Source organism: Nerophis ophidion, linkage group LG22, assembly GCF_033978795.1.
Source record: "Nerophis ophidion isolate RoL-2023_Sa linkage group LG22, RoL_Noph_v1.0, whole genome shotgun sequence".
Classification (NCBI taxonomy): domain Eukaryota; kingdom Metazoa; phylum Chordata; class Actinopteri; order Syngnathiformes; family Syngnathidae; genus Nerophis; species Nerophis ophidion.
Window position 1 is genome coordinate 34987539 of NC_084632.1, and position 14084 is coordinate 35001622.

The 14084-nt window shown below is 41.3% G+C and overlaps 1 protein-coding gene across 1 annotated transcript in view; it reads left to right on the plus strand.

Moving 5' to 3' along the window:
- Positions 1 to 14084, plus strand: part of adcy1a (adenylate cyclase 1a) — a 196422-nt gene that overhangs the window by 24132 nt on the left and 158206 nt on the right. Inside the window, exon 2 of the mRNA XM_061883768.1 lies at positions 396 to 545. Within this exon, the coding sequence (XP_061739752.1) occupies positions 396 to 545 (150 nt within the window). The remainder of the gene's footprint in view (positions 1 to 395; positions 546 to 14084) is intronic.

The following is a 14084-nucleotide window of genomic DNA, read 5'->3' on the forward strand; positions in this document are numbered from 1 at the left end:
GTGTGTGTGACGATTGCTGACATTTTCTTCGTCTCTTCCGCGAATGAGATAAATAATATTATTTGATATTTTACGGTAATGTGTTAATAATTTCACACATAAGTAGCTCCGGAGTATATGTCGCATCCCCGGCCAAACTATGAAAAAAACTGTGACTTATAGTCCGAAAAATACGGTAATCGCTTTGAATACTTTCAGGATGCACTGAAATCTCTATCTTTTTGCCTTTGGAAAAAAAGCACAATCACCTTGTAAATCAATAAATACTCATTAGCAGTACATTAGTGAATTATTAGAGACTAACTGACTCCTCTTTTACTCCATTTTCTGATATTGCAAGTGCAAATGTCCATCCATCAGCTTTGTTTGCAGCGTCTGTTCTTGTTTGTGTGCAGCTGGTCGCCAACGGGGTGCTGTTCACCAGTGTCAACTTGACGGGAGTGTTTGTGAGGATTCTCACCGAGCGAACGCAGAGGAAAGTCTTTCTGCAAGCCCGAAACTGCATCGAGGAGAGACTCAGGCTGGAGGACGAGAATGAAAAACAGGTGAGGCTCAAAATCTTGTCTTTTGCTTGTATTTCCCCAAATCTTTACTGTCTGCTAGGATTTCTTTTAGGACCCATAGCCTTTAGAGATTACTAAAATGTTGTGTTTTCTATATGCATTTTTTTGCACCTCAAAATAAATCTGGCAGTCATTCACCAGAATATCAATACATTTTGGAGTTATCTGTAGATAACTAGAGCGCTCCATTTTCATCGTCAGACTCAGTATGCTGCCGCCTCCTGCTGTGATGTCATCTACAGAACCGGGGCTTCATGTAACGGTTGCATGGCTCTCCTACTAAAAATAGATGCAAGTTCAAATCCAGAAAACGGCGTACGCAAGTAAATATTGAGATGTATTAAAGGCCTACTGAAACCCACTACTACCGACCACGCAGTCTGATAGTTTATATATCAATGATGAAATATTAACATTGCAACACATGCCAATACGGCCTTTTTAGTTTACTAAATTGAAATTTTAAATTTCCCGGGAGTTTGTTCTTGAAAACGTCGCGGAATGATGACGTGTACGCGTGACGTCACGGACCGTTAGGAAATATGAGCGCTGCACACACACACAGCTAAAAGTCGTCTGCTTTAACGGCATAATTACACAGTATTTTGGAGAACTGTGTTGCTGAATCTTTTGCAATTTGTTCAATTAATATTGGTGAAGTCAAAGTAGAAAGATGGAGTTGGGAAGCTTTAGCCTTTAGCCACACAAACACACGGTGATTCCTTCTTTAAAATTCCCGGAGGTGAAACTTTACAATGGATCAGAGCGGTTGTCACGCCTGTAAATCTGGTTTTATGTTTGATCATGTTTTGTTTTGTTTTCTGGACTCTAGTTCTGTTTTTTCACTTCCTGGTTTGTTTTTGTTGCCATGACAACTCATTGATTTTCACCTTGCCCTCCTAGTCACACCCCTGCCCTCAGTCCCGCACCTGTTCCTAATTATCACAGCCACTACTTAAGTTATTTTCTTTCTGTCCATCAGTCTGGGAACATTAACTTTCATTGCCTTACATACTTCATGCCATGCTTTTCGATTCATCCACGACAAGTAAGTTTTTGTTTGTATTTATGTCTTTGATAGTATCTTTTGTTTGCTTGTAGATAGTATTGTCATTGTGCTGTTTTTGTTCTAAGTTTTAGTATAGATTAGTATCCGCCATCGAGCACGCTTTTTGTTTTACCTTTTTTTTGTATTTTGAGTATTAATAAAAACAAACGTACCTTAATTCACGCCTGGCTCGTCCTGTAATCCCTCTGCGTCGAAGGAGCACAAATAATCCATGTCCGGGTTTGACAGCGGTCAAGCGAACATGGATCCCGACCGAATGTCAACCAGCAGGTTTCGGTGAGAAAATTGTGGTAAAAAGTCGCTTCTTACTGGAGATCAGCTGAGCTTGCGCCGTCCATAAAGCTGCCGTCGACTTCCCTGAGACACTGGCGTCACACACCTACGACTATCAGGTACTGTTAAACTCACTAAAACACTAGCAACACAATAGAAAGATAATAGATTCCCCAGAATTATCCTAGTAAATGTGTCTAAAAACATCTGAATCCGTCCCAACGCAATCGCGTTTTTTTTTTTTTTTCTAGTCCGGCGCTATCAATATCCTCAAACACGAATCTTTCATCCTCGCTCAAATTAATTCTTGGTCCGAATATGTCTTTTTGTTGGAAGCTTCCATTAAAAACAATGTGAGGATGTGAAGAGCCGTCAACGGGTGACGTCATCGTCTGCGACTTCCGGTAAAGTCAGGGCTTTTCTGTTAGCGACCAAAAGTTGCGAACTTTATCGTGGATGTTCTCTACTAAATCCTTTCAGCAAAAATATGGCAATATCGCGAAATGATCAAGTATGACACATAGAATAGACCTGCTATCCCCGTTTAAATAAGAAAATCTCATTTCAGTAGGCCTTTAAAGGGGAACATTATCACCAGACCTATGTAAGCGTCAATATATACCTTGATGGTGCAGAAAAAAGACCATATATTTTTTTAACCGATTTCTGAACTCTAAATGGGTGAATTTTGACGAATTAAACACCTTTCTGTTTATCGCTCTGGAGGCGATGACGTCAGAACGTGACGTCGCCGAGGTAATACAGCCGCCATTTTCAACATTGGGTCTCAGCTCTGTTATTTTCTGTTTTTTTCGACAATTTTTTGGAACCTTGGAGACATCATGCCTCGTCGGTGTGTTGTCAGAGGGTGTAACAACACTAGAGGGTGGGATTCAAGTTGCACCACTGGCCCGAAGATGCGAAAGTGTCTGCCACCAGACCCCCATTGAATGTGCCAGAGTGTCTCCACATTTTACTGGCGATGACAGACATGGCACAGAGATGTATGGATAACCTGTAGATGCATTTGCAATGATAAAGTCAACGAAATCACAAAGGTGAGTTTTGTTGATGTTGATTTATGTGCCAATCAAACATATTTGGTCGCGGCGTGACTGCCAGCTAATCAATGCTAACATGCTACGCTAATCAATCAATCAATCAATCAATGTTTATTTATATAGCCCCAAATCACAAATGTCTCAAAGGACTGCACAAATCATTACGACTACAACATCCTCGGAAGAACCCACAAAAGGGCAAGGAAAACTCACACCCAGTGGGCAGGGAGAATTCACATTCAGTGGGACGCCAGCGACAATGCTGACTATGAGAAACCTTGGAGAGGACCTCAGATGTGGGCAACCCCCCCCCTCTAGGGGACCGAAAGCAATGGATGTCGAGCGGGTCTAACATGATACTGTGAAAGTTCAATCCATAGTGGCTCCAAGACAGCAGCTTACATGCTATTTACCGGCGGTGCTAAAGCAGACATGGCACAGAGATGTATGGAGAACCTGCAGATGCATTTGCAACGATAAATTCACAGAAATCACAAAGGTGAGTTTTGTAAATGTTGACTGCCAGCTAATCGATGCTAACATCCTATGCTAATTGATGCTAACATGCTATTTACCGGCGGTGCTAAAGCAGACATGGCACAGAGATGTATGGATAACCTGCAGATGCATTTGCAACTATATTACGTTTCCTTCCACCCACATTTAATGCAAAAAAAACACTTACCAATCGACGGATTTAAGTTGCTCCAGTGTCACAAGATGCGAAAGTCCTGATCGTTTGGTCCGCACATTTTACCGGCGATGCCAACGCAGCTATTCGGCCATGCTATGGCTATGAATAGCGTCAATAGCTTTTCGCTCAATAGCTTCAGTTTCTTCTTCAATACTTTCATACTCCAACCATCCGTTTCAATACATGCGTAATCTGTTAAAACGCTTAAGCCGCTGAAATCCGAGCTAATGTCGCTATATCTTGCTGTGCCATTCGCCATTGTTTGTTTACATTGGCAGCACTGTGACGTCACAGCGAAATGGATAGTCGCATCGCAAATAGCGAAAATCAAGCACTTTAAAGCTTTTTTTAGGGATATTCAGAGACAGGTAAAATTTTGAAAAAAAATTAAAAAAATACAACATGCCACTGGGAACTGATTTTTATTGTTTTTAACCCTCTTGAAATTGTGATAATGTTCCCCTTTAAAGTATTCGCACCCAGAAATGTAAGCACATTTCCTAGTTACATAGCAATCTACTTAGAAAAGGCCGCAGACATGTGCGTGGCTTGGTACGCCCAGACCACGCCCCCTTATATGCAAATCATATTGAAAGTAGCTGTGCACGGTTTGACCAATCCTCGTAGTATGTCAAAATTTTGAAGAGGTGGCTGACTCTGATTAACCACCATATGAGTATCATTTGTGTATCTCCCAACAAGGCTTGTCCAAAAACCCGTACCAAAATTATACTTTGATACTTTTCTAAATAAAGGGCACCACAAAAAATGGCACTATTGTCTTTATTTTCACAAAAAATGTTAGGATACATTAAACATATATTTCTTTTTGCAAGTTTGTCCTTACACAACTTTTATTTTATTAGTAAGCAAGCAAACAAAGGCTTTTAATTTAGCTGCTGACACATGCACTAACATACACTATATTGCCAAAAGGCCCTGCGATGAGGTGGCGACTTGTCCAGGGTGTACCCCGCCTTCCGCCCGATTGTAGCTGAGATAGGCGCCAGCACCCCCCGCGACACCAAAAGGGAATAAGCGGTAGAAAATGGATGGATATTGCCAAAAGTATTTGGCCATCTGCTTTGACTCACATATGAACTTGAAGTGCCATCCCACTCCTAATCCTTAGGGTTCAATATGAAGTCAGTCCACCTTTTGCAGCGAACACAGCTTCAACTGGGCTGTCCACACGGTTGCGGATTGTGTTTATAGGAATTTTCAACCATTCTTCCAAAAGTGCATTGGTGAGGTCACACACTGATGTTGGTCGAGAAGACCTGGCTTTCAGTGTCCGTTCTAATTCATCCCAAAGGTGTTCAGGTCAGGACTCTGTGCAGGCCAGTCAAGTTCATCCACACCAGACTCTGTCATCCATGTCTTTATGGACCTTGCTTTGTGCACTGGTGCACAGTCATGTTGGAAGAAGAAGGGGCCTGCTCCAAACTGTTCCTACAAGGTTGGGAGCATGGAATTGTCCAAAATGTTTTGGTATCCTGGAGCATTCAAATTCCTTTCACTGAAAAAAAGGGGGCAAGCCCAACTCCTGAAAAACAACCCTGCACCATAATTCCTCCTCCACCAAATATCACACTCGGCACAATGCAGTTTGAAATGTACCGTTCTCCTGGCAACTTCCAAACCCAGACTGGTCCATCAGATTACCAGATGGAAAAGCGAGATTCATCACTCCAGAGAAGGCGTATTTACTGCTTTAGAGTCCCGTGGTGATGTGCTTTACACCACTGCATCACACGCTTTGCATTGGACTTGGTGATATATGGCTTCGATGCGGTACCTCTGGATTGGCAGACAGGGGTGGTGGTTCCTCTCTTTAAGAAGGGGCACCGGAGGGTGTGTTCCAACAATCGTGGGATCACACTCCTCAGCCTTCCCGGTAAGGTTTATTCAGGTGTACTGGAGAGGAGGCTACGCCGGATAGTCGAACCTCGGATTCAGGAGGAACAGTGTGGTTTTCGTCCTGGTCGTGGAACTGTGGACCAGCTCTATACTCTCAGCAGGGTTCTTGAGGGTGCATGGGAGTTTGCCCAACCAGTCTACATGTGCTTTGTGGACTTGGAGAAGGCATTTGACCGTGTCCCTCGGGAAGTCCTGTGGGGAGTGCTCAGAGAGTATGGGGTATCGGACTGTCTTATTGTGGCGGTCCGCTCCCTGTACGATCAGTGCCAGAGCTTGGTCCGCATTGCCGGCAGTAAGTCGGACACTTTTCCAGTGATGGTTGGACTCCGCCAAGGCTGTCCTTTGTCACCGATTCTGTTCATAACTTTTATGGACAGAATTTCTAGGCGCAGTCAAGGCGTTGAGGGGATCCGGTTTGGTGACCGCAGGATTAGGTCTCTGCTTTTTGCAGATGATGTGGTCCTGATGGCTTCATCTGACCGGGATCTTCAGCTCTCACTGGATCGGTTTGCAGCCGAGTGTGAAGCGACCGGAATGAGAATCGGCACCTCCAAGTCCGAGTCCATGGTTCTCGCCCGGAAAAGGGTGGAGTGCCATCTCCGGGTTGGGGAGGAGCCCCTGCCCCAAGTGGAGGAGTTCAAGTACCTAGGAGTCTTGTTCACGAGTGAGGGAAGAGTGGATCGTGAGATCGACAGGCGGATCGGTGCGGCGTCTTCAGTAATGCGGACGTTGTATCGATCCGTTGTGGTGAAGAAGGAGCTGAGCCGGAAGGCAAAGCTCTCAATTTACCGGGCGATCTACAGTCCCATCCTCACCTATGGTCATGAACTTTGGGTCATGACCGAAAGGATAAGATCACGGGTACAAGCGGCCGAAATTAGTTTCCTCCGCCGTGTGGCGGGGCTCTCCCTTAGAGATAGGGTGAGAAGCTCTGCCATCCGGGAGGAACTCAAAGTAAAGCCTCTGCTCCTCCACGTCGAGAGGAGCCAGATCAGGTGGTTCGGGCATCTGGTCAGGATGCCACCCGAACGCCTCCCTAGGGAGGTGTTTAGGGCACGTCATACCGGTAGGAGGCCACGGGGAAGACCCAGGACACGTTGGGAAGACTATGTCTCTCGGCTGGCCTGGGAACGCCTCGGGATCCCCCGGGAAGAGCTAGACGAAGTGGCTGGGGAAAGGGAAGTCTGGGTTTCTTTGCTTAGGCTGTTGCCCCCGCGACCCGACCTCGGATAAGCGGAAGAAGATGGATGGATGGATGGATGGCTTCGATGCAGCTGCTCGGCCATGGAAACCCATGCCATGAAGCTCTCTGCGTACTGTACGTGGGCTAATAAGAAGGTTACATGAAGTTTGGAGTTCTGGAGCAACTCACTGTGCCGGTCATTTTCAGAGGCGGTATAGTACCCAATATGATTAATTAGTATCGCGGTACAATACCAGTACCGGTATACCGTACAACCCTACTCCCAACATAATTAGCTTATTGTCAGGACTGTGACTTGGATTAGTTTTGCTTCTTCGATGCTGAGGGAATTTAGGACAAGCCAGGCGTGAATTCAGGTACATGATTAATTTATTAAACACTCAATACAAAAATAAGCAAACAAAGGACACTCACAAGGAGGTACTAATACTAGACTACAAAATACAAACATGAAACAAAAACACTTGCTCGATGGCATGAATAATGAACAATAAACAAAACTAGCACAATGGCTTAAATAACAAAAACTTACTTGACGTGGACAAAACCGAATAGCATGGCATGAAGGTAGGAGCAGCATGTAGCAAGCAGTACAGCATAAGCAGGAAGTAGAATGCAATGTTCCCAGGCCGAAAAACAGAAAGCAAATGACTTAAATAGTGGCTATGGTGTGTCGCCTGTGGGATTTTCCAAATAAGTGTTTAATGAGCATTTCTAAACATTCCTTGTATTTTTTTCATCTTGGGCCAGCTTTTTTGAAACATGTTGAAAGTATCAAATTCCAAATAAACTCATCCATCCATTTTTTTTTTACCGCTTGTCGCTTAACTAAAATTGTGGGGCTGAGGGCAGGGGCGTGACTTGGAGACCAGGTGGAAACTAATGAGTATCTATGGCAACAAACGAAACCAGGAAGTGCAAAACGGGAAACAAGAGTCCAAAACAAAACATAACATGATCAAATATAAAACGGATTTACAGGCATGACACTTAAACAGTAGCCTGGTCACATGAACCAGATTACAGTTTCATGAAAAAACATAAACCCCTGGCGCTCATCCCCCACCCCGTTCCGATCCCGAGACGGACAATTGCGGTAGAAAAATGGATGGATGGATTTGTTTGTAATATTTTACATTTAAAAATGCCAGTATATCACAAAGTATACGAAAGACTGACTCCTGTTTGATTACTCAATTTATTAATACAACAAAGGAATGCTTCTTAGCTAAGGAGACACAGGATCATATTTGGAAAGCAATAGGTGAAATGGTTGCCTAGATACATTTCCTCACAATTAATATGAGGCAGCACGATATCACAGGTGTGTGCTGTTGCCTCACAATACGAAGGTCCTGGGTTCGATGCCCGGGGCTCGGGGTCTTTCTGTGTGGAGTTTGCATGTTTTCCCGGCTTCCTCCCACCTTCAAAAACATGCACCTGGGGATAGGTTGATTGGCAACACTAAATGGTCCCTAGTGTGTGAATGTGAGTGTGAATGTTGTCTGTCGATCTGTGATGGCCCTGCGATGAGGGGGCGAACCGTGATAAGCTCCAGCCACGATAGGGACAACCTGTAGAAAATAATTGACACATCTCAACCTTGGCGTGAAAAAGGGCCTACGGCAGGTTTCTATTATTTTCATCCCTTAATTGCATGCGTTTTTCGCCCTGGTCCATCATTACATAAAAAAAACGTAAATGTAAACGTATACATTATGAGCAAATAATAAATATCAAATAATCTGCAAGTATATGTGTTATTACATTTTCCACTACACTGGACAAACATAGCTTCTTTGTAAGGCTATGGTTTAAGTTCTGAGTCAGAGATCTTGCATTCGCATTCTCCCAACGCATCTTGAGGAAAACATCAGTAGAAGAGGACGCAAAATATAATACATGTGGCTTACCTTCTTTTGTCTGTTATAGTGTTGTCACAATACCAATATTTTGGTAGTGGTACCGGTACCAAAATATATTTAGATACTTTTCGGTACTTTTCTAAATAAAGGGCACCACAATCAATTGCATTATTTTTTATTTATTTTATTTAAACAAAACATCTTATGGTACATTAAACACATGTTTCTTATTGCAATGGAAGAACTATTTTGTCCTTAAATTAAATAGTGAACATACGAGACAACTTGTCTTTTAGTAGTAATTAAGCAAAAAAAAAGGGTCCTAATGTGTCTGCTGACGTATTGTGTCATTTGTCATTCTAGTATTTTGTCAACATTATTAAGGACAAGTGGTAGAAAATCGATTATTAATCTACTTGTTCATTTACTGTTAATATCTGCTTACTTTCTCTTTTAACATGTTCTATCTTCAATTTTGTTAAAATCTAATAATCACTTATTCTTGAGTTGTTTTGATACTTTACATTAGTTTTGGATTATACCACAAATTTAAGTATTTACATGATCATATATTGGTCACATTCAAATAGTAAATGGGTTATACTTGTACAGTGATTTACTACCTTCAAGGTACTCAAAGTGCTTCGACACTATTTCCACATTCACCCATTCACACACACATTCACACACTGATGACGGGAGCTGCCATGCAAGACCCTAACTATGACACATCAGGAGCAAGGGTGAAGTGTCTTGCTCAAGGACACAACGGACGTGACGAGGTTGGTAGATGGGGGTTGAACCAGGAACCCTCGGGTTGCTGGCACGGCCACTCTCCCAACCGTGCCACGCCGTCCCCAAAGTCCTCATATGTCCAGGGACATATTTTCTGAGTTTATAAACACAATATGAATGTTAAAAGATTTTGTGATGCTAAAAAATATCAATGTACGCTCCTGTACTTGGTATCATTACAGTGGATGTTAGGTATAGATCCACCGATGGTGTTTGTTGACATTGTGACGCCGGTGAGATACTTTATTTGTCGCCATGGAGGCGACAAATAAAACACTGCAGACTGCGGATGGACTTCATCCGCTGTGCTGTTGCCTCACATTAGGAAGGTCTTGGGTTCGATGCCCTGGGCTCGGGGTCTTTCCGTGTGGAGGTGGCATGTTTTCCCCATGACAGCGTGGGTTCCTTCCAGGTACTCCGGCTTGCCCCCACTTCCAAAGACATGTACCTGGGGATAGGTTGATTGGCAACACTAAATTGGCCTTAGTGTGTTAATGTGAGTGTGAATGTTGTCTGTCTATCTGTGTTGACCATGCCATGAGGGGGTGACTTGTCCTGGGTGTACACCACTTTCTGGGATTAGCTCCAGCCGCCCTCGCGTCCCCGACAGGGACAAGTGGTAAAAAATGAATGGATGGTATGAATAGGTAGCATTCAATGCATTTAATACATCTCAACTTTGCCATGAAAATGTGCATACGGCAGGTTTTTATTATTTCCATCCCTTAATTGCTTTTGTCGCCCTCGTCCATCATTATGTCAAAATGAATTAAGATTATGAGCAAAAAATAAATATAAAATAATTTGGAAGCATACACTGGACAAACATAGCTTCTTTGTAAAGCTATGGTTTAAGTTCTGAGTCAGAGATTTTGCATTCGGATTCTCCCAACGCATCTTGAGGAAAACACCAGTAGAAGAGGACGCAAAATACAAAACCCAAAACCAGTGAAGTTGGCACATTAATGAAATTGTAAATAAAAACAGAATACAATGATTTGCAAATCCTTTTAAACCTATATTCAGTTGAATAGACTGCATAGACAAGATGCTTAACGTTTGAACTGATAAACTTTTTATTTCTTGCAAATTTTAGTTAAGGGACAAGCGGTAAAAAAAAAATGGATGGATGAATGGATGAGTTCATTTAGAATTTGATACTTGCAACATGTTTCAAAAAAGCTGGCCCAAGACGACAAAAATACAAGGAATGTTTAGAAATGCTCATCAAACACTTATTTGGAAAATCCCACAGGCGAACAGGCTAAATGGGAACATGTGGGTGGGTGCATTGATACGGTATAAAAGCAGCTTTCATGAAGAGTTCAGTCATTCACAAACAAGGATGGGGTAAGGGTCACCACTTTGTGAACAAATGTGTGAGCAAATTGTGTAAACAGTTTAAGAACAACATTTCTCAACGAGCAATTGCAAATAATTTAGGGATTTCACCATCTACGGTCTGTAATATCATCAACAGGTTCAGAGAATCTGGAGAAATCACTGCATGTAATCAGCAGGACTAAAAACCAACATTCGATCCCTCAGGCGGTACTTTATCAAAAAAACAACATCAGTGTGTAAAGGATATCACCACATTTGCTCAGGAACACTTCAAAAAGCCACTGTCAGTAACTATGGTTTGTTGCTACATCTGTAAGTGCAAGTTCAAACTCTTATTATGCAAACCAAAAGCCAATTATCAACATCGCTGGGCTTGAACTTATCTAAGATGGACTGATGCAAAGTGGAAAAGTGTTCTGTGGTCTGACGAGTCCACATTTCAAATTGTTTCTGGAAAATGTGGACCTTGAGTCCTCTGGAACAAAGAGGAAAACAACCATCTGGATTGTTATAGACGCAGAGTTCAAAAACCAGCATCTGCGATGGTATGGGGGTGTATTAGTGCCCAAGGCATGGGTAACTTACACATCTGTGAAGGCACCATTATTGCTGAAAGGTACATACAGGTTTTGGAGCAACATTTTGCCATCAAAGCAACGTTATCATGGACGCCCCTGCTTATTTCTGCAAGACAATGCCAGGCCACGTGTTGCAACACTGTCTCCCATTGAAAATGTGTGGCACATTATGAAGCATAAAATACGACAACTTAAGCTGTACATCAAGCAAGAATGGAAAAGAAATCCACCTGAAAAGCTTCAAAAATTGGTCTCCTCAGTTCCCAAACAGTTCCCCAACTGAGTGTTGTTAAAAGGAAAGGCCATGTAACACAGTGGTAAAAATTCCCCCTGTGCCAACTTTTTTGCTATGTTTCAGTTTCAGTTTCAGTTTATTTTCAGTCTAACAAAAACATATTCAAACATAGATCACGATTCAAAAATGAATAACATGACTGAAACAGGCAGAAGCAAAAAAGCTTATATACCCAACATAAATGTTTTACATTCAATTAAGTTACCTTTTCTAATAATTCTGCAACACAAAAAGAAATATAGTCATTCAGCATCCACATTCAGGCTGCCCCCCAACAAATAATACAAAAATATGTACCTACACACATACACTTTTCTGTAAATAGATAAACATACATACCTTCTAAATACAACATTTAACCAAACAAACATACATTTCTAGTTCACATAACTTTTTAAAATCCATTGTGACATTTTCTTTTTGAAATTAAATACTGAGTCACTCATTTTTATTTCTTTACCAACAGAATTCCACAAATTAACACCGAGAACAGATAAACATCTACGTTTAACAACTAGTCTTGCTTTTGGTAAAATAAACTTAGATTCATCTCTTAGATTGTATTTGCTGATCTGTAGAGAGAAGTATTTTTGAATTCCTTCTGGGAGAGTATTTATTTTTGCTTTGAACATTATCTGTGTTTTTTTATAATAAACAATATCTTGAAATTTCATAAGTTTTGATTTAACAAATAATGGATGGGTATGGTCATAATATCCTGCTTTGTTTATTAGCCGTACAGCTTTTTTTTTGCAGCAGAACAATATCATTAGTTATGGTTTTAAAAGTGGTTCCCCAGAGTTCTACACAGTATGTCATGTATGGAAGTATCAAAGTATAATACATTGTTAACAAAGAATTATAATTAAGTAATTCTTTAGTTTTATACAAAACACCAAGTGTTTTTGATATTTTTGTTTTTTATATAATTTACATGTTGTCTCCATGATAATTTATAATCAATTATAACTCCCAAAAACTTAGTATCAAAGACACGCTCAATTTTATCTCCATTTATTTTAATATTTACCTCCTTAGATACCTCAGTTTTGGTACCAAATATCATAAATGTAGTTTTAGCAATATTAAGTGATAATTTATTCAAACCAGTTTTTAAGCACTGTCATTTCTTGTTCTATTTTTACCAAAAGTTCATTAAAAGATTTTCCAGAACAAAGGATAGTTGTATCATCAGCAAACATAAAAAATGTTAAGAAACTTGATGCATCACAAAAATCATTAATGAAAATTGTAAATAACTTAGAACCAATTATAGAACCCTGAGGAATTCCACAAACTATATTTTTAAATCCAGATATTGTATTATCCACCTGAACACAATGTGTTGCTGCCATTAAATTCTAAGTTAATGATTGTTTGCAAAAAAAAAAAAAAAAATAGTTTCTCAGTTCGAACATTAAATATCTTGTCTTTGCAGTCTATTCAATTGAATATTCGTTGGAAAGCTTTCGCAAATCATTGTATTTTGTTTTTATTTACGATTTAGCTATCGTGCCAACTTGGGTTTTGTATAATATTTGTGGCTTACCTTCTTTTTGCCACACCTGGCACTCAAATAACTGGATGGTGTTCCGGATTTTTGGGATCACCCTCGGCTTGAATCTTTCAATTTTTTTCCATTCAAACTTTAACCAAAACCCTTCTTTTTCAAAGTGGAAATCAATCAAATAATCCCTGTAAATGACACTCATCTTGCTGAGTCCACCTCATTTTGTGCGAGTCAGTTTGATTGGAGAGGTCCATACTTTTCCTTGTTTGGAAACCAACTCAGTGGCCTAGTGGTTAGAGTGTCCGCCCTGAGATTGTGACTTCAAACCCGGGCCGAGTCATACCAAAGACTATAAAAATGGGACCCATTACCCCCCTGCTTGGCACTCAGCATCAAGGTTTGGAATTGGGGTTTAAATCACCAAAAATGACTCCCGGGCGCGGCACTTCTGCTGCCCACTGCTCCCCTCACCCTCAGGGGTTGAACAAGGAGATGGGTAGAATGCAAAGGACAAACTTCACCACACCTAGTGTGTGTGTGACAATCATTGGTACTTTAACTTTAACTTTAACGTAAGCAGGCAGACCTCTTCTGGGGCGGTATCGCTCGGTTGGTAGATTGAACCAGGGTTCCAGGTTCAATCCCGGCTTCAGCCATCCTAGTCACTGCCGTTGTGTCCTTGGGCAAGACGCTTTACTCACCTGCTCCTAGTGCCACCTACACTGGTTTAAATGTACAAACGTAAGTTAGATATTGGGTTTCACTCTGTAAAGTGCTTTGAGTCACTAGAGAAAAGCGCTATATAATTCACTTCACAGTTGTATTGCTACAACATGCAAGGCAGGCTAACAAAATCTTACCAAAAATATATATACTCCTCAATATGAAATTGCTTCCAGTCTTCTATAGACTA